Source organism: Polypterus senegalus, chromosome 2 (genome assembly GCF_016835505.1).
Source record: "Polypterus senegalus isolate Bchr_013 chromosome 2, ASM1683550v1, whole genome shotgun sequence".
In the NCBI taxonomy this organism is placed as follows: domain Eukaryota; kingdom Metazoa; phylum Chordata; class Cladistia; order Polypteriformes; family Polypteridae; genus Polypterus; species Polypterus senegalus.
This window is the reverse complement of record NC_053155.1, coordinates 86290054-86317562: the sequence shown is the minus strand read 5'-3', so window position 1 is coordinate 86317562 and position 27509 is coordinate 86290054. Positions and strand designations below refer to the sequence as shown.

At 38.2% G+C, this 27509-nt stretch overlaps 1 protein-coding gene across 2 annotated transcripts in view; it reads left to right on the top strand.

The window, feature by feature from the left end:
• The window catches only part of boc (BOC cell adhesion associated, oncogene regulated), a 73537-nt gene that overhangs the window by 26833 nt on the left and 19195 nt on the right, over positions 1–27509 (top strand). For both annotated transcript variants that reach the window (XM_039744109.1, XM_039744108.1), the window contains exons 2-7: positions 17667–17767; positions 19537–19815; positions 25370–25516; positions 25630–25773; positions 26014–26307; positions 26870–27142. In XM_039744109.1, the coding sequence (XP_039600043.1) occupies positions 17707–17767; positions 19537–19815; positions 25370–25516; positions 25630–25773; positions 26014–26307; positions 26870–27142 (1198 nt within the window). In that variant the 5' untranslated portion in view covers positions 17667–17706. The remainder of the gene's footprint in view (positions 1–17666; positions 17768–19536; positions 19816–25369; positions 25517–25629; positions 25774–26013; positions 26308–26869; positions 27143–27509) is intronic.

Genomic DNA, 27509 nt, shown 5'->3' with positions numbered 1-27509 from the left:
GTAGCCCAGTGGATTTCACAGTTATAATTAAAAATAAAAACTACAGGTATTTCCAATGGAAAATATATACACTGGCAATTTGGAAATACGAGTGGTACCATTTTCAGACTGACCTGGTTAGAAGGGAGCTCCCAGATAAATTAGTATTCATGTCACATTGACTGAACTGCTAGCTACTTCAACTCAAGCACATATTATTGATGTTTCCAAATAAGCCAGTCCCAAACATAGAAAGAGATACTTCTGCCCTGTCCAGAAGTGATTGTTCTTGCACAGAACTCTAGATATTTATGTTCCCTGCCTGCTTGGGAGTGTCATTGAGGTCTTAAGGTGTTTTTTGGTATTAGCATGTACAATGTAATTATTGAGGTTTTCACGGGCTGAATGAGAAAATTGACTGGCTTCATCTGCAATCTGAGCCTGCTCTCTGCTGACTCTGTAATAGTCAGGCTCTTTACTGACTGAATGGCAGGGGGTTTAGAGTTACAGGGGAGTACACAAGCTCCTCCTCTTTCCTACCCCAGCATTGCAGGACTTTCCCCCCCTCTTTCTGGGCTTGAGTAACTGTTTATGTGATGCTTGTCCTGTTTCTTTGGCCCTGTACTATGTTGCTTTTAATAAGGAAATTTTACAGTAACTAAATATCCATAAATATCCAACAAAACAAAAAAAGGCTTTTAATTTTTAAATGAAGAAGTTTAAGAAAAAAATATAAGAGTGTGAGAAATACATTTGGGGTTAAATAAAGATTTTTTATTTATTTATTTTTTTTTAAAGAGTATTGCATCCTAGGATCTCCTAATTAGATAGATAGATACTTTGTTAAGGACATACCCCATCTTGACCATTCAGCCTGTGTAATGTACTGTAATTTATTGATCTGATAAAGGAGTTGAATTGTTAACAGCAGCCAATACATATTAACAATGGTCATATATACCAAAAAGTAAATGCAATAACCCTCTGCTGATGTACTGAGTTAAGCCAAAATAAATTCACCATGTCCAATTTTTTGTAAATTCAGGAACAAGCAAACAAAGAAAATAAACTGTTTCAGAGGTATTTACTTTATTGATTAGCTGGTTACAACCCCACTGTGTTCTACCACCTGTTAGGTTTTCAACAGAATCCATCATTTCTTTCAACCAACTCTCCTGTCTATCATCTTAATTGGCTTCTATCAGTTTGGAAGAAAGCCCTCAGGGGTTATCCTTAATTCTCAAATTTCTCACCCCATCTTAAAGAAGAATCCCTGTAGAGAAACCCAATTTTTAATATTTTCATTTGCAATCTTCTTCTTTAAATCACCCATCATGATTAGTCTGTGAGAACTTTGTGACTTTTGAAGTAAACAAAACATTTGGTACTTTCTCTAGTACAAGAATTTCACAGTCTTATCCATAAACACACTATCTTTCACAAACCTGGAATGAGAAATCCACTCTCCTCCAGCTCAGAAACATAAATTGAGTGGTTGATAACACTGCACAACAAAGTTTTTGCTTCTTGAACACTGTTGGGCGTTTCTTATAGATTTTTGGGTGCTGATCACGAATATCACAAAAATCAAAATTTACCCATCACGTACCGTTTCACTTTTGTCATGATTTTTTCTTATGTTTGTATCCAAACATTTTCGCTCCCGTAAGTGACTTATCAACAATGGTTTGTGCAGCCTGGGCATGTCCAGGCATGGAATCGGGCCAGGTTGGAAGCTGTTCTGTAGAAATTGACAGCCTGGGCAGGTCTGAACGAGCTTGACGTTGTCTCAGCATGTTATAAAGGTGGCTTGCATACACCGATCCTGCTCATTTGGTTAATATGTAGATAGTCAGTGTGTATGTATAGTATCAGTATAGTAAAGTATAGTATCTGTAGCAATAGAACAATAAGTAAGCTTGATACTATAGACATTTTGGTGTCGAGCGATATGTCTCATCCATATCATAACAGCCGCGACACATTGTGCTATATTTGTGGCGAATATACACTTGCGCCTCAGAGATGTTGGATGACTGCTCTTGTGAAGAAAGCTTATCATCTGTATTTCAGCTGCAAAATTGGTGATCAAGAGAAGGAATGGGCGCCTCAGATTTGCTGTGCGACATGTGCTGTCAATCTGAGGACCTGGTTCCGATGATATGGCGAGAACAGAAAGACCATGTGATGGACTGTTACTTCTGTTTGACTAATATATCTGGTTTCTCTGCCAAAAACAAGAAGTCAATTGAATATCCTAATCTGCCTTCAGCAATGAGACCCGTGCCACATGATGACAGTCTTCCAGTTCCAAAACCACCAGAGGATTGGACTTTAGAAACCAGATGACTGCAATGCAGGGTACTGACAGTGACATTGACCTGGATTTTGAAACGTGCTCATCAGGTGATCGACATCTGATAACACAGTCCGAATTGAACAATTTGTTCAGAGATTTGGGTCTGTCAAAAGCAAGAGCCGAGCTGCTGGGTTTGAGACTGCAGAATGGTGTTTGCTGTCACCAGGTATGAAAACTTCTGTGTTTCGAGGCCAACATCATGATATAACCAAATTTTTTGCACAAGTTGACAGTCTCTGTTTCTGTTGTGACATTGAAAGATTGTTTTTTGCCTTGGGTTGTGATCTCAACCCGGAAGAGTGTTGTCTCTTCTTTGATTCATCAATGTTAAGCCTGAAAGCAGTTCTGCTACACAATGGCAATGTTTATCCTTCAGTACCTGTTGGCTATGCAGCACACGTGAACGGAAACGTATGAGAATATGGAACTGTTGCTGAAGCAAATCCAGTATAGCAGGTACAACTGGAATATCTGTGGAGATCGTAAAGTCGTTTCTCTGTTACTAGGTCTGCAGCTCGGCTATACAAAGTACTGTTGTTTCCTCTGTGACTGGGACAGCCGTGCCAAAGAGTCACACTATTCTCAACAGAACTGCCCACTCTATAAAACGTTAGTTCCAGGACAGAAAAATGTGGCACATGAATCGCTTGTCGACCCAGCAACGATATTTTTGCCTCCTCTTTACAAAAAACTGTGACTCATGAAGAATTTTGTGAAAGCACTGAACAAGGAAGGCGAAGGTTTTCGTTATTTGAGACAGGTGTTCCCAAGAATAACTGACACCAACATCAAAGAGGGCATTTTTGTTGGCCCCCAGGTCAGACATGTTATGAGTGACGAGTGGTTTGAAGATCTGTTAGTAGGGCCGGAAAAAATTGCCTGGGAAGCCTTCAAAGACGTTATTGACAATTTTCTGGGTAATTACAGTGCCCCAAATTACATTTGGCTGGTAGACCAACTTCTCAAAGTATACAAGACAATGAAGTGCAACATGTCACTCAAGATTCATTTCCTCCACTCGCACTTCTCGGTGCTGTCAATGACGAACACGGTGAATGGTTTCACCAGGACATTGCTACGATGGAGAAACGATACCAGGGCAACTGGGATCCGTCAATGCTTGCTGACTACTGTTGGACACTGCAACGTGATGCACCAGACATTGAATACAAAAGAAAATCAGGAGCAAAATAATTTTTAATTCTGTTGAATTTAATAGCTTATACAAAACATAAATGTGACTAAATACGTTATTGTCAGTAAACAAATAAATGTCTATTTCTCAGAATTCCTATGTGATGCCATAAAACCAAAACTATATTTGTGTATACCCAGTAGGTACCTGTCACAATCCGCAAAAACTTTTCAGGAAGGAAGACTGTGCAGTGTAATGTTAGCTATTTCCTAAGTTAATTGCACTTCTGCAAATTTGCTAGGGACATCCTGGGGATTACATTTAGATGTGACTGGGAAGATTTTGTCAAAATGATGCTTGGCTTTCTGTTAAAAAATAATAATAATAATAATAGACTCAATATAGTAGTATAGTACTCAGTTCACAAATATAGGGAATAAATGGCATGTAGAACAAACCCCAACATTCTATATTGTTATTTAATTTTTATAGGATGCAACAAGGAGCTTTCATTTGTTTTATGTCTGTACAAAAATGTGTATTGTTGTTTTTGTCTCTTTTTTTCACACCATACAGAAAAGGCTTCAATGCCAAATTTCATGAACGTTACCTTCTTATAACTACTGATATTTGTGATTACTGCAGTGACTTCTGCAACAGAAATTGCCAACACCCCTGCAGAGGCCTCCAACAGCCAAAGTGGAGAAGGTTTTGTCCGTAGAGTTAAGACTTTGAACCTCTATATAATTTTCGCAGTCAACTTAAGTTTTTCTCAGCTGTTGTTAAAAACTGTGTGATCAACATCACATCCACTGCTTCAGAATGATCAAATATTTTGTAAGCGCATCGTTGAAACCATTTAAATTTCCAAAACCTTGGCATAAAGAATAGCCTAATGGATAATCTGTTAGAATTTAAAGACACAGAACTGCCAGATAAGCCTTCATCTCTGACTAGCAGTGAATTTCTAAGCATGTAAATTTTTCCTGCCTGTGCTTAAAAGTGTACCACTGTGATCTTGTTCATATCATAAACAAATTATGTAAAATATCAGTTATTTTCATTACACATTTGTTTGTTTTATGAAACATAATGTGATATGTACTTTATAGGGTATACTAAACTATAAAGTAACCCCCCACAAAATGACCCCTTCCCAAATCTGCTTTGACTTAACAGCTCTCTGTTTGTATTCTCCAGGGTGTTACCTCTATAGTAGTCTCAGACTACCATTTTATTATATGTTCTTGCAACATTCTTTTTCATGAGTGTCTTCATACAGGGTTTGTTTAGATGAAGGTTTCCTGAAGACTATGCTTCTTGCTAGGTCACTCTAGTTAATGTACTGTCTTGACACAACTCACTGTCATGTGATTATTGGTCGGATAGCTCAATACTTTAAGTGTTTTAAAGATGTATGTTTAGGTGTGATGGCACAAGCGAAAAGTTGATCAGTATGCACTCATAAAGGACACTGGTCTCCTTGTGTTTAAATATGGTGTTCATTACATATGAATGGAACAACAGATCAATAGCAGCTTGATTCTTTGGTTTGGATCCAGGAGGATGTACATCCAAATCACATTGTTCCTGTTATGTTCAATCCATACATCAGTTTAGATGTCTTGGAGTAGGACAACTAAATCATTAAGATATTATGTGTTAAGTATAGTACTACTTTTTCTAGGAAGGCCAAAGACTCTGCCTGTTGTTTATGTAAATTCATACAAACATTAGTCACTGCTTTCCTACTGTGTATCTTTTCCTGCTTACTAGAACAGGTGGAAACATGTTGCAGAGCAGGGGAACCATACACGTTCACTATATCTGCCTGCAGCCTTTCATTTTAAGGTACAGTATATACGGAGTAGGGACCACCCCAGTGAAGAAGTGTTCATGACATGTTATAGTTGGAGAGAACTTTTTTTTGTGTTTGATACTTTTCCATCTCTCTAACTAGCTGTGACGATAGAACATTGATTTTCCAAGTTTTTAAGACATCATTTCAAAACACAGTGCTAAATCTATCAATATACAGACCAAATGACATTTGTTCTTAGCCCCAGCTGCTTTAATGTCCACCATTTTGTTTATCATTCTGTTCAAGCCCACTTCCTAATTGACATAAAATCTTACTGTATAGTGTTATGCTAGACTGTACCAAACCATATTATAATCTTGGTTCTAGAAATATATCCCAGTGTATTATAAAATGTTTTTGGAAGAATGCATTTACTTGGTAAGGTTTTTGCTACTAATATCTGATCTTTTGTGTAAGTGTGGAATACACATTTGTTTACAGTGCGTTCAAGTTACAGGACTCCTGTTACTCTTGCTGTGTGTTTTCATTTTTTTTTTGTTTCCACCATCATACAACGTCAGTGTCTTCTGAGCTATATCTTTCCCACTTGCCAGCTGATTAAGGCCAATGAGGATGTATCAAAACTGAACATATTTATTTTTACAATGTTATGATTTCCTTTCCATATTCTCAGGAAGTTTCATGTTTAAACTATGACATTAATCCTAGTCCACTGATAAGCAATTTGTATCTCCATGATATTCCCGTAGATGCAATTGTGCAAATCTCTGCACTGATACACTTATAGGCAAACTCTGAGAAAATTGTTTTTGAATATATTACTTTCCATGTGTTTATAAATCAGAAAGCTATGTTCAAAGACATTTTAGAACTTATTTTTACCTATTGTTTAAAAATGATTAATTAAAGTTTAAACTGTTTAGTCTTCTGGGTTAAACTTTCTTACAGTTTACTATTAATGTATTTCCCATTGTAAAGTTTTATTAAAATAACATTCTACAAATATAAAAACATCTGGGATCAACAAGCCAACAGGTTGGCTTTGAAAATTATCCAGCCGGTTTCAAGGTCCAATGTGGCTAGTAAGACTGAGCTGTTAAACAGAAAATCCAAAAATTAAGCCCTTCTTGCAGCTTGATTTTCAGCAGATTATGCATCCTATATTCATATAATAAAGAGGTCTTCCTAGCATTTGTGTTGATTTCAAAAGTTTGTTTTGAAAATTGGTTTTAATTTTAAGATATGTGTGCACTTTTCAATATTTGATTTCATGTTTGTCTCTAAGACTGATCTGACCCTTATGAGCCAAATGTCCATGGTTTCCTCCTCAATTCTTCGTTTTCATTAACTGTGCTATTAATAATGATGTTTTCTCTAGTTTAAGTGAAAAAATCATAGCAGCAGTTGTGGTAATGAGCGAATGACTTAGTGTGTGTATAATATATTACAGTAGTGTCCATCCACCCCTTTACTATACTTTTTCCAGTTCTTGGAGACTTAATGCATGAAGGCTGTTTGTAATGGTTCACTGTTAGAACTGATTTACATAAATCTGTTAAATTCTAATTGCAACCAGAAGTGTCATAAGATGTTTACTCCTGAATTGTCCAAGAAATGCACCAAGCTATATGCTTTGCATAGGTTTTAATGGGATTTCCAGTACAGAGTAGTTTAGGTTTTCACTGGCATTAAAAGATGTTGCAAGAGGATCTGGTACAGAATTACCCAGTCTCAGAACCAGTGTGACTCAAATTAACTCTTGGTTCCTAGTCATAATTGGAAAAGGAATGGTATTTTTAGGGTACCCTCTCATTGCCGTAGAGGATTGGCTAGTGATTGTTCTCTTTCCCATGCCTTGACTCATCATTGTACTTTTCTGTCTTTTCCTTATTTCTTACTGTGGGCCTTTCTAAAAATCCTTTTTTTTTTTTTTTTTTTAAAGCTGCAGAGGTAATTGTCTCTCCTTGCGGCTCACTGCATTACAATGAATATCGACTCTATTAAGCTGCGTTCTGCCTGTTAGTGTCTCCTTGGGCAACCAGGGCCCCCTATAAGAAGTATGTGGCTGGTTATTGTCGGCCTCTGGGCCTCCTCGAAGGCATGAGCCTTGCAGTGGCAGTTGAACTCCGCCAGCTTTGCACTTGACACTGCCTCTGTTTATCTAAAATGAGCCAGTGTGGAAGGGGAGGTGGGGGTGGCGGCAGTGGTGGGTTGGGGGTGTTAGTGGTAGTGTTGGGAAAGGGGTTGGACGTTTAGCTCATTTTGGAATCTTGAGATCCATAAATATTCAACAGATAAACCCCCTTTGCTTTCTGAAAGCAGATGGAATTTAAAACAACAAAAAACAATTTACATGGAGAGAGTGATCGTATTTATCCAATTTGCCAAGGTTGTCAAAATGAATTTATAGGAAAGGCTTGCTGAACAATGTGCTCTGAGTAACGACACCAAACAAAGCACATTTCTGCTATCCAGTCCCCCTTATACATGTTCAGAGGGCTTCCTCTCAAAGACAAGCAACAATTTTTGTTTTCCACTTAAGGACTGGGCGTGTACAGGATGGCATCTTGAAGTAAGTGGGTTTATTTTTATGCCCGTTTTGATTACTTTACCTGCCTTATGTCTTGGTGGACAGACCTATTTTGAAAATTAATAGGCTTTAATATCGTAGCAGTAAAGTAATGAAATTCCTCCTCCTATTACTAGCAAGAATATGGTGGGCTCATACGTTATCTTGCTAATCTATACCTTTTAATGTCCTCAAATGTTGGTGAATTAAAAATGATTTGTTACAAAACTGAACCAGTCATGAAGAAAATTTTTAAATAATACTGGTGTGCTGCGTGCATAAGTATTCAGACACCCTAAACATTTTTCATTATAACTGCTTAAGTTTTTTGAGGCTGCCAGCTTTATACACTGATCTGGAATGATTTTTTCCCGTTTACATTTGCAGATTTGCTCCACCTCATTGATTTTTTGGTTAAGCTGAGATCAGGACTTTGAGTGGGCCAGTTGTGGATCTTCATTGTTTAAATTTTGAGTCACTTCATTGTTATTTTGGACCTGTGTTTAGGATCATCACTGCCATACTGAAAAGTGAATGTTCTTCCAAGCTTTCTTTCTTTCTTCTTCTTCTTCTCTTTTTTTTTTTTTTTTTGCATGCCTGCAATATGTTCTGGTTTTTCTTTTTTTTTTTCTTCAACACTAATGTGAAGCATGCTCATAATGTAATGATGCTGTCATTGTCTTTCACCTTAGCAATAATGCATCGCACAGCTTGGGCAGGGTTAGGTTTGCAGCTTATGTATTTCTTTGAATTTTCACAGAAGAGCTTATTTTTGGTCTGTACTGTAGACTGTAGCAGATTCACTCATGCTTTCTGACAAACTCTACACAGACCTTATGACTAATATATAGGGAAAGAATTATGATGGGGATGACATTTTGAAATCGTGCTTAATGTGTGGAAAGGCATCAGGCTTTTTTTTTTTTTTGTCTAAGGGCCAAAATTCGTTTTTCAGCTACAAATCAAGGCACAGCAGAGGTGTAGTCAGAGGAAAACAATAAAAATAAACTTTTTGGTGTACTATTGTTTATTTGCAAAGCTGTAATATGTCTTTGCTGTTTAGTGGGTCTTCTGTTTTTTTTTTCAATATCTCTGAAGGGTGAATTGTCTTAAGCCTTTTCTTGTAGGAGAGGGAGAATGCACAATTCCTCAGCTGAAGGTATGGTAGTGAGGAAATCCATTTTTATTTCTCTTTGTTTCAGTAACCATTGGCAAAACAGGGGAAAAGTTCCCCTTCCTATTTATAAGGTAGTAGTGACAGGATTATTATAACTTGCATTCAGGAGAATTTGGGTTTCAAAATTTCAGGAATATTTACCAATTTGTGAGTGCAAGGGTTATTGGTACCTCTTGACTTGGTGGCATTGGCTGTTCTTCTGTCCCTCGTACTAACCCATACCCCCTGTTCCTGTAGTAAATAAACAATGTTGAATCCTTTTGTACTGAGCAATGAGTGCTTTATTTTCATCAGTTCCTGTTTACTTAAGCATCACTGACTATGATATTTTGATAAAGAATTTTGGGGTGAGGATAAAGATTTGATTGATCATTGCTTAATTTTATTGTTTTGTTCTCTTTTGAGGGGCAAACCATAGCTTTTATGTTTGTAGTCTCTTAAAAGAATTGTGTTGGTGAACTGAAGGGTTTGGGGTAGACCAAGAAGGAATTGTATGTACTCTTGTGCTTCTTGCTGCCAAACATTTTACCACATGCTGGGAACTTAGTGGCCCTGTGCTTTTTGCTAGGAAAATAGATACCACATATTTGGGTTCTCATTCTTGAAGGATTTCCTCTTTGTGATGAGTGCATTTTTCCCTACCATTAAAGCTAATGAAGGAGCTTCCCTTAAAGCCCTGATGCCATGTTTACATCTTTTTTTCTATTACATTTACCAGTTTTGTTTTAGAGCACCCTGATAAAGCAACAAGATTTACTTTAATGTGGAAAAGTTTGTTATAGCTGGACTGAGACTGGCCTGGTTATACATTTTAAATAGTGGCTTGGTCACTGTTCATGAGGAGTGTGCACATTCTCTAAAATATGTGCATGGGCTTTCCTCCCATGTATCGTAGATGTGTTTGTTAGGTTAATAGGGCATTCTTTTTATGCATATTACTTTATTATGCTTGGAGATAAATTTATGGAACATGTGAGGCTGGTTAATGTTTTGCATCCAGCTGCCAGGATAGGCTAAAACCACCTTGATTTTGATTTGAGTTAAGTAGGGTTGACCATATTATGTTACATAATTCGTGAATCCAGTAGCTGTAACACAGTACCAAATAGGAAGTCAAGAGGTCCCATTGATGTATGTCCTGATTAACAAAATTGCAGAATGATTGTGTTATATTTGCATCTTGTTCAAACAGGACTGTCCATGGGACTTCCATCTCCCAGCTTTTGTAATGATTGATGTCTTTGTCCCACACAAATATTTATGTATACTGTTTTTCCATCACTCGCCGCTTTATTATTTGATTTAAAGGAAAGATGTACCGGTAATTGTTTGTTTCCTGATCCAGTTGACTAGTGATCCTGTCTGCCTGTAGGTGATAGCTTATGCTTTTAAGTGTGTTTCCTTGATTTTATTTTTTTTTTTAATTAAAAAACAAGTTTTTTATATTTAAATACATCACTTGGTTTTCTCAATCCATTTTATCCACCCCACGGCTTTATGCAGGTGGAGCCTATCCTGTACCTGTGAGCACAAGGAAAGTGCCAACCTTAGACAGAATGCTAGTTCAGTGCAGAGCAGCCTCCCATTCAAACACACTCGGGGGACAGTTTATCATCTTGAATTGATATAACCAAATGTATGCAAGTATATGGAAGAACCCTAGACAAATACGATCACACAACTCCATGTTGAATGGTTTCATATTGGAGTCAATTCAGAATCTAAAACAGTAAGGAAGCAGTTTTACTTTCACAGGCATTTTGCTTACAACATTTCTATTTACGCTCCATTATTAGAATGTAGCATCCTTTTTATCACTTCCTAGCCGAAGAAGACAATAGGACGTTTTTTGTCAATACCTTTTAGTAAGATGTGATTTGAAAACATGTGCTGTGCATCAAGCACATTTCATGATGCATTCCGACAGTAAGAGAAATGTACTGAATTCAAAATGCAATGTATTTTTGTTGTCTTATAAGAGTTTAACCTGTTTAGAGTCAAAAACATCTAATAGAACAATGATAACATAACGTCAAATTTAAATGTAAATCTTGCGGTGAACTCTTAATACAGTATTACAGAGTACAATATTTTGCTTGGTTCTTCGTGTCAGAACTCATCCATAATATTTTTCTTCAGCATAAATTGTTAAAGAAAAGTGATTTGTTCAAAAAATATATTTTATTGTGAATATTTGCTTGTAGTGGCCATTAGTTTTCTGGTGCCTTTACCAACAGCAGTGAGCACAAAGACCCTAAAATGGATTAAGCAGGGTTGAGCATATTATACTATGTTTGTAGGTGGTGTTGTTATTAAATTATTAGACGTGTCAAAAAAACTTGTAGATACTCTGATGTCATGACTACACATGGCTCTTCTTCACCATGTGTAGTGTCATTTCTAAGAGCCATGTCAGAATAGGGGAGAGAGTTGTCTTTTTTTATTTTTTTTTTTTTAATTTTTAATAGTCTGCAAAAATATAGTGATTGAAGTGCAGTGTTGAAGCTGTTGATCACACTTTGGCATTCATTGGTAAGTGTAATTTCAGATAATGTGTGACCATACTAAAAAAAAGAATGCCTTTAGAGAAAGCATTTCATTAAATTTAGAGGCCATTCTCTTTTTATCGATTAAATCCTTTATACACTTGGAGATGCACAGTATTTATATTATGATTTGGGTTAAGTGTGTATTTTAATGGCGAGATGGATAGATCTGTTTTCCATAAACTACAAAATAGTAGTTACAGTATCTGTTATGCAACAGCTTCCTTCCTTTCTTTCTGTTCTTTTGTATTATTTACAGATTTCATATGGTAGAAATGCATTGCCCAATGCTTGGAAAACTGTCCCAAGCTGACAGAGTAGCTGATTGTTAAATTAAGTTTATTTTTTATTTATTTTTTTTTAATTTTATTTCATAAGTAAACTAAGCAGCTCATAGATTGCCACTTCTCAGCCATGATTTCAGAAATGTCAGGTGCACTATAGACTTGGATCCTTGGTAGGGTCACTAAAGTATGATAGTTGATGATTTGTTTCTGCTTGCTATTGTTTAACTTATTTTAAACTGTCAGTTGTTTGGCACATGTGTGAAGCACACAGTATTACAACACAGTTTGTGAACTCATTTAGTATATTTTTATATCATCCGGGTTGTCTGTTGTCTGGCTGTACTCCAGCCTCTTGATAGCTAATATATAATGTCACCAGCAATGAAAAAAATGGATCCGCTGAACGCTTGGGCTTTTAGAGGGTACTAGGTATTACTGTGTCCTCCTGTAGAAACAGGTTCAAGTGCAATGAATATTTTGCTTGTTTAAACCCTATAAAACAATTTTTGTGCAGGAACAGAAAGAATTTTCATTCATTGTGTATATGCTGCATTTGAATAATATGAATTTGCATGTATCATGTTCCTCAAGTTTGTGCTGAACAGCTCAAAACAGATTTTGATGATGCAACGTGGTGGGTAAATTATTGGATTTGGAAAGCTTTTCAGTGAAGGTTCCGGAGACTTTTTACATGGACATTGGACTTAAGCCAAGCTTGTGCTGTTTGTGCTTGTTGCTTTTGAGATGTTTGTCGACAGATCTCGTTGAAATAAAAGTCGTCACTATGTGTATTTAGCAGGGTTCTCTTCTTGGACTGTGGAATGTGAACAGTATCAGTCATCCAGTGCTTCCTGTGAAGTGGCCCAGCAGTCGTTATTCACTAACCTCATGCTCAACTGGCAGGCTTGTGAAGTTTTCTTTGGATCTCCAAGGAGGAATCGGCCGGGTCACTGTGCTGTTGTGATGGTTTGTTTATTTATTGAGTTATTTGTAAAACAGACTGCTGCTTAATGGCGGTTTTGAGAAAAAACAGAAGTCTTGTGATGCAAGGTTTTCCTAGTGGTTGTTGGGATTTCTATCCTAGCTCAACGTACTTTTTCCCCTCTCCAGTTAGAAGGTACATTTTCAAAGAAAACATATGCTTACATTACATAATGGCAATCTCACCATTCTTTGGGGTTGAATCAGTATTCATTCTCTTTCTTTGTAAATCTGTGAGAAAAAAAAATAAAGGAATCTCATGATAGGTTAAAAACGTGTAATATTCTGAAAACTGGTTGTTTCATTTCATGTTTATAGGGGGGTCATAGATGAATAAGAAACATATGCTATGCTCGTTTCACAAGTCCTGTCAGGTAAACATATATTTTTGTAATGGATTTCTTGATGTGTTCTTACAGTATGTTCATTGGGTGATGAGATTTATATGACAGAGGAGGTTTTAAAAATGGGATTTCTGTGACCAGGATCCATTTCTCTCCATTATGATTAGAGAGTGTGTAGCTTACCTTTTAATTATATTATCATGTAACATAGCAGCAGTGCCTGCCAATTGGTGACAATAATTTGGTCAAAATAGTCTCCAGTCTTAAAACTTGGACTTGGATCACCCAATACCATATGTGTTTTACAAAACTACAGTATAGTACAGTACAGTATATGTATGTATATATGTATATATGTATGTATGTATGTATGTATGTATGTATGTATGTATGTATGTATGTATGTATGTATGTATGTATGTATGTGTGTGTGTATATATATATATATATAAAACAAAAGTTGTACCGAAAACTTCTCTAATATAATAGATTGTATCTTGGCTGTATTTGGCTCTGATAGTTGCATCTTTTGATTGGATGTTGATCTTTTATATATGTTATATATGTTGATCTGTTTTGTGAGTCAGGGTTTCATTTGTGTGTCATTAAAAGGAATGTATAAATGGACGGATTGCTTTGAAGAATCTGAAGCTTGCAGTCTACAGGAGGACCCCATGTTACTTTAAAATGACTGTCTAGCTCTCAAAGTCTGAATTTTTCATTTTGCTGTTTTTTTTTTTTTTTCTGCTCAAATTAGGGAACTGGCCAATTGCTGTGCTGTACTGTTCAAAAAGGTGTGTAAACATAGGCAACCTAAGGTCAAGGGTCGCAATAACACACTTTGGGGTAATTGGTATTTCATCAGACCATCTTTACCCTTCTCTAAAGCGTGTTTAGTAAGCTGTGTGCATTTCTGTGCATCTAGGTGTTTCTGTCAATAATTTTTCTTGGTGTGGCAATTCTGTGGCAATTCTCATGAAAGTGTGTCAGGTTTAGGGTATATTCTTTTTTCTATTTCGACTTAATGGTAAAGCTTCAACCCTTGAGGCATTATTCTAGTCTTTTTTTGAAAATACATTAAGAAATAAACAGACATTTTAAATGGCTGTATGTACTTTGTCCTGGGTATCCAGCTACTGTGGAGCATCTACATACAGTATTCACTTTGGTGCTCATTAACGTTTTGGGCAGCTTCTGCATATTAACTTTTGAGATTAAGTTTTTGAGGAGCATCTGCATATTCACTTTTGTCCTCATTACCTTTGTGGGGTACAGTGCCTTTGGCTGTGTTAGGTTATAGGTAAACCTCTTGAGGGAAGTGGAGTATCTATGAGTGCAATATAGAGTTTACTTAAACTTCTTGTAATCAGGGCTGTGGAGTTGGTACACAAAACCTTCCACTCCAACTCCGAATCTGTCTTGTTAATTGCCGGTACCACTTACTTCGACTAACCCTCCTCAGTTTCTGGTACCACTGACTCCAACTACTGTATTTGTAATTAGACTAATATATTTACGTTGTTTATTGAAAACACACAACATACAAGATACAAGGCACTTCATCACTGACGGTGTGAATCATCAGGCTAATTTTTAGCATTCTAACCTGTTAAAGTTCAGGTTTGAAGGCTGTAACAATATTGTTGTGGCTTGCAAAAAATAGTTTATTTGAATTGGCATGTGTGAAAATGGAAATTTTAACACATTATATTAAAATTTTAGATTAACTTGGAGCTGTTACATTTTTACCGACTCCAGTAATCCAATAATTGCTTCTGACTTCAACTCCACAGCCTTGATTGTAATTGGATATTTGGTTAGTAATAGTGCTCCCTAGCTCTGTGTAAAACAATTAGGTTAGTGTGAATTGCACCTGGACAATGTAGTATGAAAAATTAGCCAAGGTGATGTTACCAGCCTAGAAGAATACTAGATTGTGGTCATTATAGTCCTTAATGAGTTATTTATATGATCTTGTTTATGTTGGTGTCTGTAATGTCTAAGTTTTTATTTTTGTTTTCTCTGTTATTGTCATGTGTTACCTTTTAGTTTATACTAAATTGTATTACATTAAAATATTGGAGTATAAAAACCCCAATAATGTATCAATAGGCACATTCCTAAATAAACATTAGTATGTATTAATTGCATGGTGTTTATTTTAGTTGTACTAAATTACAATCCATTTATTGTAATGCATGCAGTATAAAAATAATAAAGACGTCATACTGATTAATGTAATTTAGAGTTATGGGATGGCAGAAGACATCCTGTCAGCTTTAGTTAGTTCATCAAAGGGCACACTAACGTAGTATCCACATACACACTTGCATAGAGCCAATTTTAGAATCACCAATCAACCTGACATGTACGTATTTGGAGATTTGTCAAATAAACCCAAAGACATGCTGGAAAACTGTGGAAACTCCACATGGACAGTGAGCAGGTGTGGGATTTAAACTTTCTTCACTGTATCTGTGAGACAGCAGCAATAATTGCTGGACCACTATGCTAATCTAAATAAAAACAAGTTGAATTAAGTTTGATATTACTTGTATTGTTTTGATGTTTTTGGGTAAATGATTTCATAATATTTCTCAAATATCCTGTTGCCTTCCTCATTGCGTTTTCCATGTATTTAAGTGAAAATAACACATTTTTGCTTGTTTGCATTATCTCGGATGTCTAAATATGGAAATCTTGTTATATTTTCTTAAAAAAAAAAATAAAGCTACCCCACTGTGGTTCCCACATCAGTTCTTCTGGCTGCTTTTCTTGTTCAGCATGTTTTTGTACTTTGGCAAGCAGGCGCTGTTCACAATAGTTGCCCTCATTAATTATTTGTGAAGTTGGTGGGGGGAGTAGGAACTCCTGGCAATCTAGGACCAAGGAGACCACCCCCATGTTGATGGGAAGTTGTTAGTTTAACCTGACAGAAAAGAATCTGCAAAACTTGGCAGAAAGAGTAGGCTCCAAAGCTGCATTCTGAATGTGGCCAGGACTGTGGCTACATTGGGATGAGCTTAAAGTTGTACTCCCTTAGTTCTATTTTAACATCTGCAATAGGCATCCAGTCCTCAATAGTGGAATAATTTGTACATAAAGGTGGCCAATGCCAATTGGGTTACCTGTACCTACAGTGTATGCTGGTCTGACTTGGATTTCTTAATTGTTTTCTTGTTTTCCTCGAAGTCTAAATAAACCAAACAGTTTTGCAGATAATATCTTGAAACTATTAACCATTTGTTTTCATATACACTATACACTCCTGACATGTCCTCTGGTATCATTATTTCCTTGAAGCATCCAGCAATGCCTCTGCCACAAAAAAGGGGCAAATAGAACACACTCTATATGAGCTAGTTTGGTATGTCAGTGCCAGCATCAGGAAAACAAAGTGGAAAAAGGGTGGTGGGGGAGTTAAGGGTATCGCAAAGCAGGCAGACATTCTTAGTTTGGTTGTCTGGGCCAGAGGCTGTTCATTACCCACTGAGAGATTCAGTGATGGGGTAGAAGCACACAGTAAATTATCCAAGGAGCCAGGTCAGTCTTTGCTATGCAGGTATCAACACAGGAATGCTTAACGAAGGGCAGGCGGGCAGTCTGGTTTATATAAAGTGCTAACTGTTTGATTTACATATTGCAGCTAGATATTTTTAACTGTTCAATATGTTACTGCTCATAATAACACAAATGTAAGATTTTTTTTCTGGGGTCTAGATTCTTCGGCTGGCATAGTTGGTAGCCTTATGTATAGCTTGCATTTTATCTGCCTCTGTCAGCTCAACATACTTAAGGCTGTGCTGCTTTCTCTTGCCATTACAATGGTTCTTCATGTTTCCAGACCCCATCTGTCTTTACTTTTTGACTGGAATTAGCTTCTCATGTGTCGAGCTGTGGCTCCAGGCTGTCGGCAGGCAGAGAGAGGAATGTGGGGGTCGTGGAGAATCGGCTCTCAATGCGGGTAGTGTTCTCCCTGCAGCATTACCTGAAAGCAATTAAGTAGCACGAAAGTGGTTTGATTCTACCTGTATCACTTACTTTTCCAAATGCTGGGGGCCCCCTAATGCTGCTGATGGTATAATGTTTCCCATTGCAGGTGCAGGCCTGGGAAAACGAGCCTACTTTGATCAAACCCAGATGGATTTCAATAATGGAGGTCTTGGGGGCTAGAATTAATCCTCTTGAGGAGGCATATTGGAAACAGATTGTCAAGAGTGGGCCATTGCTTAAATAACAGCTGGTCATTAGGTGAAATTCCTTTAGCAACTGTCTCCTGCCAATACCCCCAGCACCCCTTCATTTTAATCCATATAATATCTATTGCAGATTTCAGTTTTTGATAATGCGATCTCCATTTCAAGATGCTTTCCATTATAGGCACTGTATAATTGAGCACTGCTATATTCCAGGTGTAAATCAACATAAACCTGAGTATTAACAATTTAATATTTTTTCTTTTTATAGGTTGTGCAACTGAGAGGCAGTCTGAGTTGATGGTGTGAAGATGGGGGTGCCGAGGAGCTTTTTCCTTTTTGCAGCTGTGGCTGCTCTAGTATCCTCAGCAGGTGAGAGACAGACCTCATATTGCTGTGGTCCAAAAAAATTCTTTTGGCCATATCAGATATTTGGTCCAGACAAGCACATGTGTTGTCTGGTCAGATAGCAAAGGGCACACACATTTTTGTAAGCTGTTTTTCTTTAAAGTTACCTTTAAAGAACTTTACTTATTCATTTACTGTGCTTCTGCATTTTCAAATGTGTCTAGCAAGTATTGTTGATCATCAGACTCTGGTTATACTTAATTGCATGTATAAAGAATATTAATAAAGTTCTAATTTTTTTACTTTGTGATCCTTATATTACTAGTAAACTGGTCATCACTTGTCAGTATTTTCTGTTGATTCTTTCTTCTTGGGGCCTTACATGTTCAACCCATACTTATTTGCTCTACATGTCTTTTTTGGAACCTCCTTACTCCATCTCAGAAGCAGGGGCTTGTCCTGGCAGCACAGGGTGCAAAACACATTTACTGTTTACATCCTGCTGCTACCACTGCTCAAATAAACAAATTTGGAACTTGTTTTATACTCCCGATTATGGATGGCTACTCTGCTTAATTTTTCTTTTTTTTTTTTCTTTTTTTTTTTAAATGAGCTCTTACACCTTGTTTCTTTGAAAATCCCCATTTTTCCAGGACGGTGCCAGAATCTCAATACTACTAATCATTTCACCTCATCATTTCTGTGGAAATGGAAGCTTCTGATTTCTGTCACTCATTTCTTACCCAATTCCTATCCTCCCCCAGTTTTTCCAGTTGAAACATTAATCATTTAAATATGCAAGGAGCAGTTTACACTGGACATGCAAAGGTTACAATTATATATGATTATTTTTACTAACTAGTTTTCCCTAGGGAGAGTCTCAAGTGGTTATATGTTATTAAGTTGGAATTTTTGTTTCTTAAATCATTGTATTTGTTATTTTTCTAATCATGTTTAAACCCAGGAGAGGCAAAATGGCATAATGGTCAGTACTTCTGCCTTTCTGCTTCAGGAACTGGGTTGAATTTCTATCCTGTTCACTTTCTGTGTGAACATTCTCCCAATATCCAGATTTTTTTTAAGGGTTTTGTGGTCTTCTACCAAATTTTCATGCTGTGTAGTTGGCAACTCCAAATTGGCACATTGAGACCGGGTGTTAGTCTGTACTTCTGCATAGCCGGTAGTAGACTGGTGTCCTAGTTAGGGCAGGCACCCTGATGCAGCGAAGATGGATTGCAGCTCCCACTAACCCTGAACAGGAGAAAGAAGATTTGGAAATGGATAAATCCCCAGACCAATTCTGGCAAAATTTTATCCATCCATTATCCAGCCCGCTACATCCTAACTACTGGGTCACGGGGGTCTGCTAGAGCCAGTCCCAGCCAACACAGGGTGTAAGGCAGGTAACAAACCCCGGGCAGGGTGCCAGCCCACTGCAGGGCCCGCACACACACATAAACCCACACACCAAGCAGACTCTAGGGACAATTTAGAATCGACAATGAACCTAACCTGCATGTCTTTGGACTGTGGGAGGAAACCGAAGTACCCGGAGGAAACCCATGTAGACACAGGGAGAACATGCAAACTCCACGCAGGGAGGACCCGAGAAGCGAACCCGGGTCTCTTAACTGTGAGGTAGCAGCGCTACCCACTGCGCCACCGTGCCACCCCAAAATTTTATACATTTTATAAATTGTATGTATCATTTTATATTTTAATATTGGATTTGTCTTAAGTTGGAGCTTACCATACATGTTTTTTTTTTGGTTTGTTTTTTTTTTTACCCCCAGATGACATGCCATCGTTCACAGTACAGCCTGCCTCTGTGGTTCAGAAGTTAGGCGAGTTGGTCACCCTGACGTGCAGCGTGGAGCCTTCAATTGCTACTGTGAGCTGGCAATATAACGGACAGTCCTTGCCTGTTAATACATCTGATCTGGGAGTTCTAGTTCAAAGGGATACCCTTATTATTCCTTCTCTCAGTAACCTCAACGTTGGGCGCTACCAATGTGTGGCACGGACAGCCTCCGGAGCATGTGCGAGCATCCCGGCTTCTGTGACTGTGGCAAGTAAGTTGCTGTTGGATTTTTGAGACTGTATCTTGCTGTTGATAGTCCCTTAGGAATTGAATGCCACCCTTCTATTGAGGCTAAATGGCTCAGAGATGTTGGGTATATATTTGCTTTACTTAAACTAATAATGCCTGAAGTGAATTGCACCTGGGGGTGTAACTAGTGAGGGGGGCTATTTAGACAGTGAGACAGAAATGAGAATCGCCTGTTGAGATGCTGTGAAAGAGAGTAACTCAATCCCCAGCCAGAGGTCCAGTCGTTTTGGTGCTGACATCTGGAGCATGGCCTAAGGCCCTATTGGATTACAGCACATTCCAGGGAAATGAAATCAAGAGCGCTCACAAGGGCCCTCTTCCTGCTTTTAATAAGCAGCAGTCCTGAGTCCCGAAAGAATACTCCTTTTGCTCTTTGCCCCGCTGCTTTGAATGAAATGTGAAGCTCAGCCTCCATCTGTGAAGTGACAAACCCCTGCCAGAACCCTAGATTTTGCTGATATCACAAAGCTGTAGGGCAGTTGTTTTTGAGGTCTTTCTCATGCTAAGGCATCAGGAAAGCTTGTACAGTTGAACAAACAGTCCACTTTCCCTCACAGTACATAGTAATGCAGTTTACTTGGTTCAGAGGAACAAAAATTCTTAAGATTAATTTTGTGAAATGGTGTTACCATGAGCAGTTTTTGGGTCCACACATATTTGTGAAATTTTAACTTTTTAATAGAATTGGTATTCCTGTTCCTAAGTATATTCCTGTCTATTTCACACCAAGGCAGTTCCAAAATGAATACTGTGGCATTTTTCCTTCTTTATTCTCTGCCACTGTAATCTGAATTGTAAGATGTTAAGCAGAGCAATGGAGATATTTGAAGCAGCTTAATATTATGAACATATCGGTGTATTTCAATTTTAGCATAAATCCCCGCTGGAGTACAACACCTATGCACTTAGTTCCATTGAGCTTTTGAAATTTTGAATTAACTTGAATGGATCCAATTCCCTGTTTTGAAAATCTTTGTTGTTGCAAGGTGTTGTATTGCATATCCACTTGTCACTTAAATTCTGTTTTCCATAGAAACGACTAAGTTTTGATCCCTTGTGTCATATTTATCCTGCCCTCAGCTGGCCATACAGCTTTGGACACAAGCCATGTGTAGGAAGTGTCTGCATGGCGTCACTGGGCTGTCAAGCTTATCAGTCATGTCTGCACATGGTTAGGGCGGCCCCTGGCTCCCTATTAAGTTGTCAGAGTCTCCTGGCTCCCTCCTTGCCTGTACTCTATGAGTGGATTGATGATATTTAGACAGCAGCTTAACGTGTTCCCCTCCTCCTCCTCCTCTCGGTGTCTTCTTGCCAAGACATTCCCAAGCAGCATTAAGGGCTAGGAATCATCAATCATTTTTATGTCTTAGGAAAAAAAAAGAGCTGTAGCCGAGATTTTTGTCTTCAAAAGCGACCCAATCCAGCCGATAGAGTGTTCCTGTGGGAGGAACTGTGCATACATTCCTCTTGGACAGACACTTTGGCAGCCTTCCCGTGGTGCTGCCATGTTGTCTGCAAGATTTACCACTTTAGACTTTACCTCAAAATTATTATTTTTTTTCTTTTTTAGTTTATTTTAAAACTATGACAGTCTTATTTAACATTGCATTCTCCGTAAGAGCAGAAGAACTATACTTCACCTAACACTATAACGCAAATGATCCAGGCTCTGAAGTCTGTGCCTTGTGGGCAGTAAATAAAGTCTTCTGTTCACTCCCTTTACTCTTCGATTGTTTCTCAAGTTGGATGGCTACTTCTGTGCACCTTGCTTACCTGTGTTGGGTTAAACCCCATTTTTTGCTTCCTGTAGTTTAGTTTATTCTGTGGTTGCTCATCATTTTCAACAACTAAAGGCAGATTTTCCGTAAGAATGTTACGGTTTTGAAGCAGTGCTGGACAACCCTAGGTGTGTGGGTAGTATTGTAATGGGGAGGAAATGTCGTCAAGGTGTGTGTCCACCAAATTGCCACATTTTGTCTGAATTACCAAAGCTTTTGGATACTTCCATGCTACCTTGTAGTACAGTTTGTCCATGTCTTGGATATCCTTGCCATAATCTTTGTCTACTTGGATAGACAGAAGTCTAGTCCTTGAGCACCCTAGATTTTCTTTACCTTCTTCCTGGTGCCTCCTAACTCTCATTTCTTGTATATTTGGGCAAGTCGAACAGGTCACAAAAGAAACATTAACTAAATGACATTATAAGCCAACAAACTCGTCTTTGTCCTAGGGAACAAAAAAGCATTAGGAGCCCCAGAAAAATATTTGTGATGTTGTTTTTGGAGAGGGAACAATGCCAGTGTGCAGTCAAATTTCAGTGCTGATATGCCTGCTCAGAATATTTACTTCACTCAGAAAGGTGGGGTTTTGGGACAATACTGACTTAGTTTTTTTAAGCATTCATTTCAACTTCTTGGCAGTCTGTGAATGTGTATACTATATATCCTTAATCTGGACAATCTTTAGCACTTTACCATTTTGACACTGATATGCTGTTTCTGTGTACATTTTGTTTCTCATATGACGTCTTTAGAAGACTATGTTCTGTTAATGTGGGTAGTAGTGTCCTTGTACAACTATGTTATGGTCTGTGCGATTTTCTATGCTGTGTTGTACTGGGCTGGTAACATCACTTCAAGAGAGGCCCACTGAATCAATAAGCTAATTTAAAGGGCAGGCTCAATTATGTCACACTGTCTGAAGGTAGTAGCAAAGGAGAGATTTAAAAAAAAAAAAAAGGGCCCTTGTGAACAATGCTGCACATCCTCTCTCTGAAACACTAACACTGAGGACTTTGAGCCAACAAATTATTCAGCAGAAGTGTGTCAGGATACACTATTGGTACATAAAATCAATGATTTGATGGTACAAATGGCTAGAGGTGGGAATTGGAGCAGGATGGAAGAAGTGAGACTGAAAGAAAGGGAATTTAAAAGATGAAAATGGATGGATGGGCATGTGGGTTAAACAAAATAAAACAAGTAAAAAATAGGTATATTTGGAAAGCTTAAAGGTGAAAGGTATGCAGTAGAAAATGATAGAAGACTTTGGTGGGCTGGACATCTATGGAGGCAAAACAGTGTGCTAAGGAAAGTATTAGAGATGTAGTTTCCTGAAGAAAGAAATGGAGGGAGACCAAAAACAGATGGAATGACGTATTAGTGAAGGCTATATAGGAGATGTTCATGATGAAAGGTTATATATACTGTGTACCAGCAATTATTAATTTATAATGAGGCCCTGTGATAGACTGGTGACCTGTCCAGTGCCGGTTCCCATCAAGTGCCCATTGTTTCCATTGAAAAACTCCAGACCCCTCCACCCTAACTCCCTAAATCCTAAATGGGTCGGAGAATTTTTTATTATGTTTAGAATGGGCAAAAATAGTTAAAAGATTACTAGATCAATAATCTGTAGCCATTGGGCTTTCCTTCCTGGGAGGAGCTGGTTGCATAAGTATTAAGTCTAAGCATGTCGTACTGGACAATCATAACCGTTAATTAGATGTGAGGAGATGGACTGTGTCAGCCAGGTTCACCTTTACCTCCTTATTTGCTGTAGGTAAACATATACTGTATATGAAGCAGATTCAATAAGTAAAGAGAATTTGCCACCCCACCCCTTTTTATTTATTTATTTATTTATTTATGTATTTATCAGTAACTGTGAGCAGACAAACACAACGGTTATCATTTCGCCACAGGTCGATGTACTACTTCTCATCATAAGAGGTGAACCTGTGACTGTGTAGAGCCTCTTTAAGTGGGCCGATTATGTGATGGTAATATGGTGCTAGATCATTACTGTAATGGGAATGTGGAGGACATTCACACAACAGCTGTTGTATTGCCTCAATGCACTGTGCAATATAGAAATTTCAAATTATTAACTGATATCCCAATGTGCAGCAACAGTGGACAACATAATCCTTCAGTCTTCTCTGATAATGGTAATCGCCATATCGATGTGGGCTTGTGTGCACCGTGTTGATGGTCAACCAGATTGCCCTTCGTTGGTTACACTTCTTCACTTTATAAATCTTGTTACCCATTCATAAACGTTTTCGTTGAGTCATGCTGTTTTTACTTCTGTACTGAGCCAACATCCTTTGATGAATTTCCCTCTGCCCAAAGAAATCTCACTACACCACATTGTTCAACTAGAGTGCATTTCCACAATGGAGCATCTGTGTTCATTTGACCTTGGTTTCAATTAGACTAACACAGAGCGCTGAGATTGTATGTATCTGAACTACCCATAAGCCATTGCAAACATGTTCTGTTTCGTCAGCTCCTGTGCATTTCAGTTGCTGTGTAATTTTCAATTTGCCTTTACTGTACTTTTTGATTTACCTTGCAATATAATTCATTTATATATTATATATGCAAAGTATTGTGACAGTGCCAAAATTTTCAAGTATTCAAGAAATTTAAATACTTTGGGTCTTCCTAACGCAATCTCACCATATTCTGAGTGATGTCTTCCTGTGTGTCAGCACTGAAGTTTGTTGCTTTTTTTGAGTTATCATACCCATAGTCAATCCAAATAAAACTTGTCGCAGTTAGTAGTATTATGAAATGCTAGAGGCCTGTTGGTTTTGACCAAAGATAGTAATTTTGTGTGTTTTCTGCATATTTGTGCCCTGATTACAGCATTAAGGGTAAATGCTTTTTCTTTTTAGGAAGATATGGTTCTTCCATTTCGTAAAACATAATAAAATGCAGATGTGCAGTATTTTACAGTTAAAATAACAGCTTCATGTTGAGTGAAGTCATGTTCTGGATATATCAGAGATTTTTTTCTAGCCATGAGGCTTGAGTTCAAACAAGAAATGAGAAGCTAAAGTGGAACACCTTATAGTGGTGTTTGTAATAATAATATTTATATTAATATAAATTAACATGTCTTTGAATGTAGGAAAAAATAAACGAGTAAAAACAATATACTTTGTAAATATACAATATTATTTATTTCCTGCTAATCAGAAATACCTGGAGTAGCTTAACAATTAGTGTGAGAAATGTGTTTAATTTGGGTTGCCTCTGAATTATCCAATAGCCATATCTCTTGGTTATCGTTAGGTAGAGCTAGTCTCATCTTCAAACAAGCATTTTGGAGACACTCACCAGGACAGGATACAGACTTTATGCTCACATTCACATTTTCAGAAGCACACTCTGGCATTCGTTCACGTCATCCAGGCTTAAAAGGCAGACTTCTAGTTAAGTTTGTGGCTCCTTCTCTGATCTAACTGGAGTCTAAGGCATTATGTTTATGGGGCTACTGCCCTTGGCTGAACCGGGGCAAGTGACTTTGTTGTATTATTTATTTTGGGAGCTTGCAACAGTGGCTCCTTCAATTCCAGTCTGTCTTTGACCTGGTAAGGTGAAGGGGCTTGGTAGGGGTAGTGGTTTAAATTTGTTAAACTAGGCCTATTTAGACCTGAGCTTTGGATATTCCGTAAATAGAACAATCTTCACTCTGCCCATATTAATGTTTGTTGATTGCTTCCACAGAGTTGAGAGATTTTGAGGTGGATGGTCAACATGAGATTGAGGTCGATGAAGGTAACACAGCAGTCATAGAATGTCACCTCCCCGAGAGTCAGCCAAAGGCTCAGGTGCGGTACAGCGTTAAACAAGAGTGGCTAGAAAGCTCTACAGGTGAGTGATATGGCTTTGGCTCTTTAGACAACCTGAGATCTTTCAAGCAGGAATAACATTTACATCTCTTCTCACTCCATGTGTCTCTCATTTTTTCTCACTATTCTATTCAGGGAATTACTTGATCATGCCTTCAGGAAATCTACAAATTGTGAATGCAACACAGGAGGATGAGGGCACTTACAAATGTGCAGCCTATAACCCTGTAACTCAGGAGGTGAAAACATCCATTTCCACTGACCGGCTACGCATCCGACGTAAGAAAATGCCCTGATTCTATAAGTAGTGCACTAGAAGTGCCCTGTCAGTAGACTCTCTCTTGCTTTCTTGTGATTTTCCTCCTTGTTTAGATCAATATCATAATATTACATTTACTGTTGCTACCTATTGTGTATGTGTTCCCTCCTTTTCCAACACATTTTAATGGCCTATACCCAATGTGCAACAAACACATCTTTACAGTTCTTTATTTATAACCCATTGTCTTTGATCTCCAGGCTCCATGGCAGAAGCGGCCAGAATAATCTACCCACCTAGGGCTCAGACTATCATTGTGACAAGAGGACAAAGCCTAGCATTAGAGTGTGTAGCCAGTGGTATACCGCCTCCACAGGTGACTTGGGCTAAGGATGGTGCTACCCTGGGCTTGCAGAACAAGACCCGCTTCCTTCTCAGTAACCTACTGATTGATGCTATCAGTGAATCTGATTCTGGGACCTATAGCTGTCAGGCAGACAATGGCATAGGAGAGCCAGGTGCAGCCTTCATCTACTACAGTGTACAAGTGCTTGGTAAGTCTTTCATGCTGTTTCTGCATTCATTTATCAAAGAAGCCCCAAGCATGGAAGGCTTTACTTGTGAACTGTTAATACACTTCATCCTTCTCGGAGGAAAACAAAGTCTATACCAACACACATCTGTTACAATATAACCTAATGGCATCTATTATTCCTCTTTGTGCTTCAGCACAGCTGTTATTCAGATCATTCCAGCACTGACACCTGTTCACCCACTCATCAAGTTTCCTTAGTGCTGTTTGTTGAATTGTGTGGGCATTATTACCTATTATGTATGTGTTTATGTGTGGTACAGTAGGGGGGTGGTAGTGATGGTAAATATAAATAGTTTTTGTATGCACATGTACGTGTACACTGATGATGTATTTTATGCCCAAAGGTGTGTATAGGTCTGTGCACTGATGAGAAATCAGCATGTGACTGATTTGCATTCATGAATTACCTCTGTATATGTGCATGCTTTATGTATAAATATGTCTATGGGTACAGTGTGGCTGCTCTCTTTGGTACACTGTATTAATATACATGGAGTCACTGTGTTTCATGTTTTTCACAGAGCCCCCTGAAGTGGTCCTAGAGCTCCAGCAGCAGTTTATACCCTGGGGACAAAGTGCCCTCTTCAACTGTGATGTTCGGGGTAACCCTCAGCCTTCAGTGGTCTGGCTACACAATGCATCTCCCTTGACTATGTCCCAGCGACACCATATAACTAAGCAGACACTGCACATCCTGGATATTGGTCCTCAAGATGATGGCATCTACCAGTGTATGGCAGAGAATGATGTGGGCAGCTCACAGGGGGCTGCTCGACTAATCACTGTGCCATCTGGTTAGTGTTTGCCTCTTTTTCAAAGCTTGTGAGTCTTGGTGGGTCTGGTGAACTTTTGGCATCTAGCGCAAAATATGTAGTTGCACTGGATCTGTCCTTGAACTGTCAGGGGTGTACTTGGTTGGACAGTACTGACTTTTTTGTATCATCACCAAGTCTCAGAAGATATTGTCCCTAGTATAAAGCAAAGTTGCCAATGGTAGCTTGAAATGTAGATGAAAAGATGCATTCATTTGCACTCATTATATGCTTATACCTGTCAAACAGCAATCACCTTTAATTGTTTTCATCAGAAAATGTACATTATATTCTGTCTGAAAGATCAAAACCCAGCATTCATGCAAACTGTATTAGCAGATGTTAACAG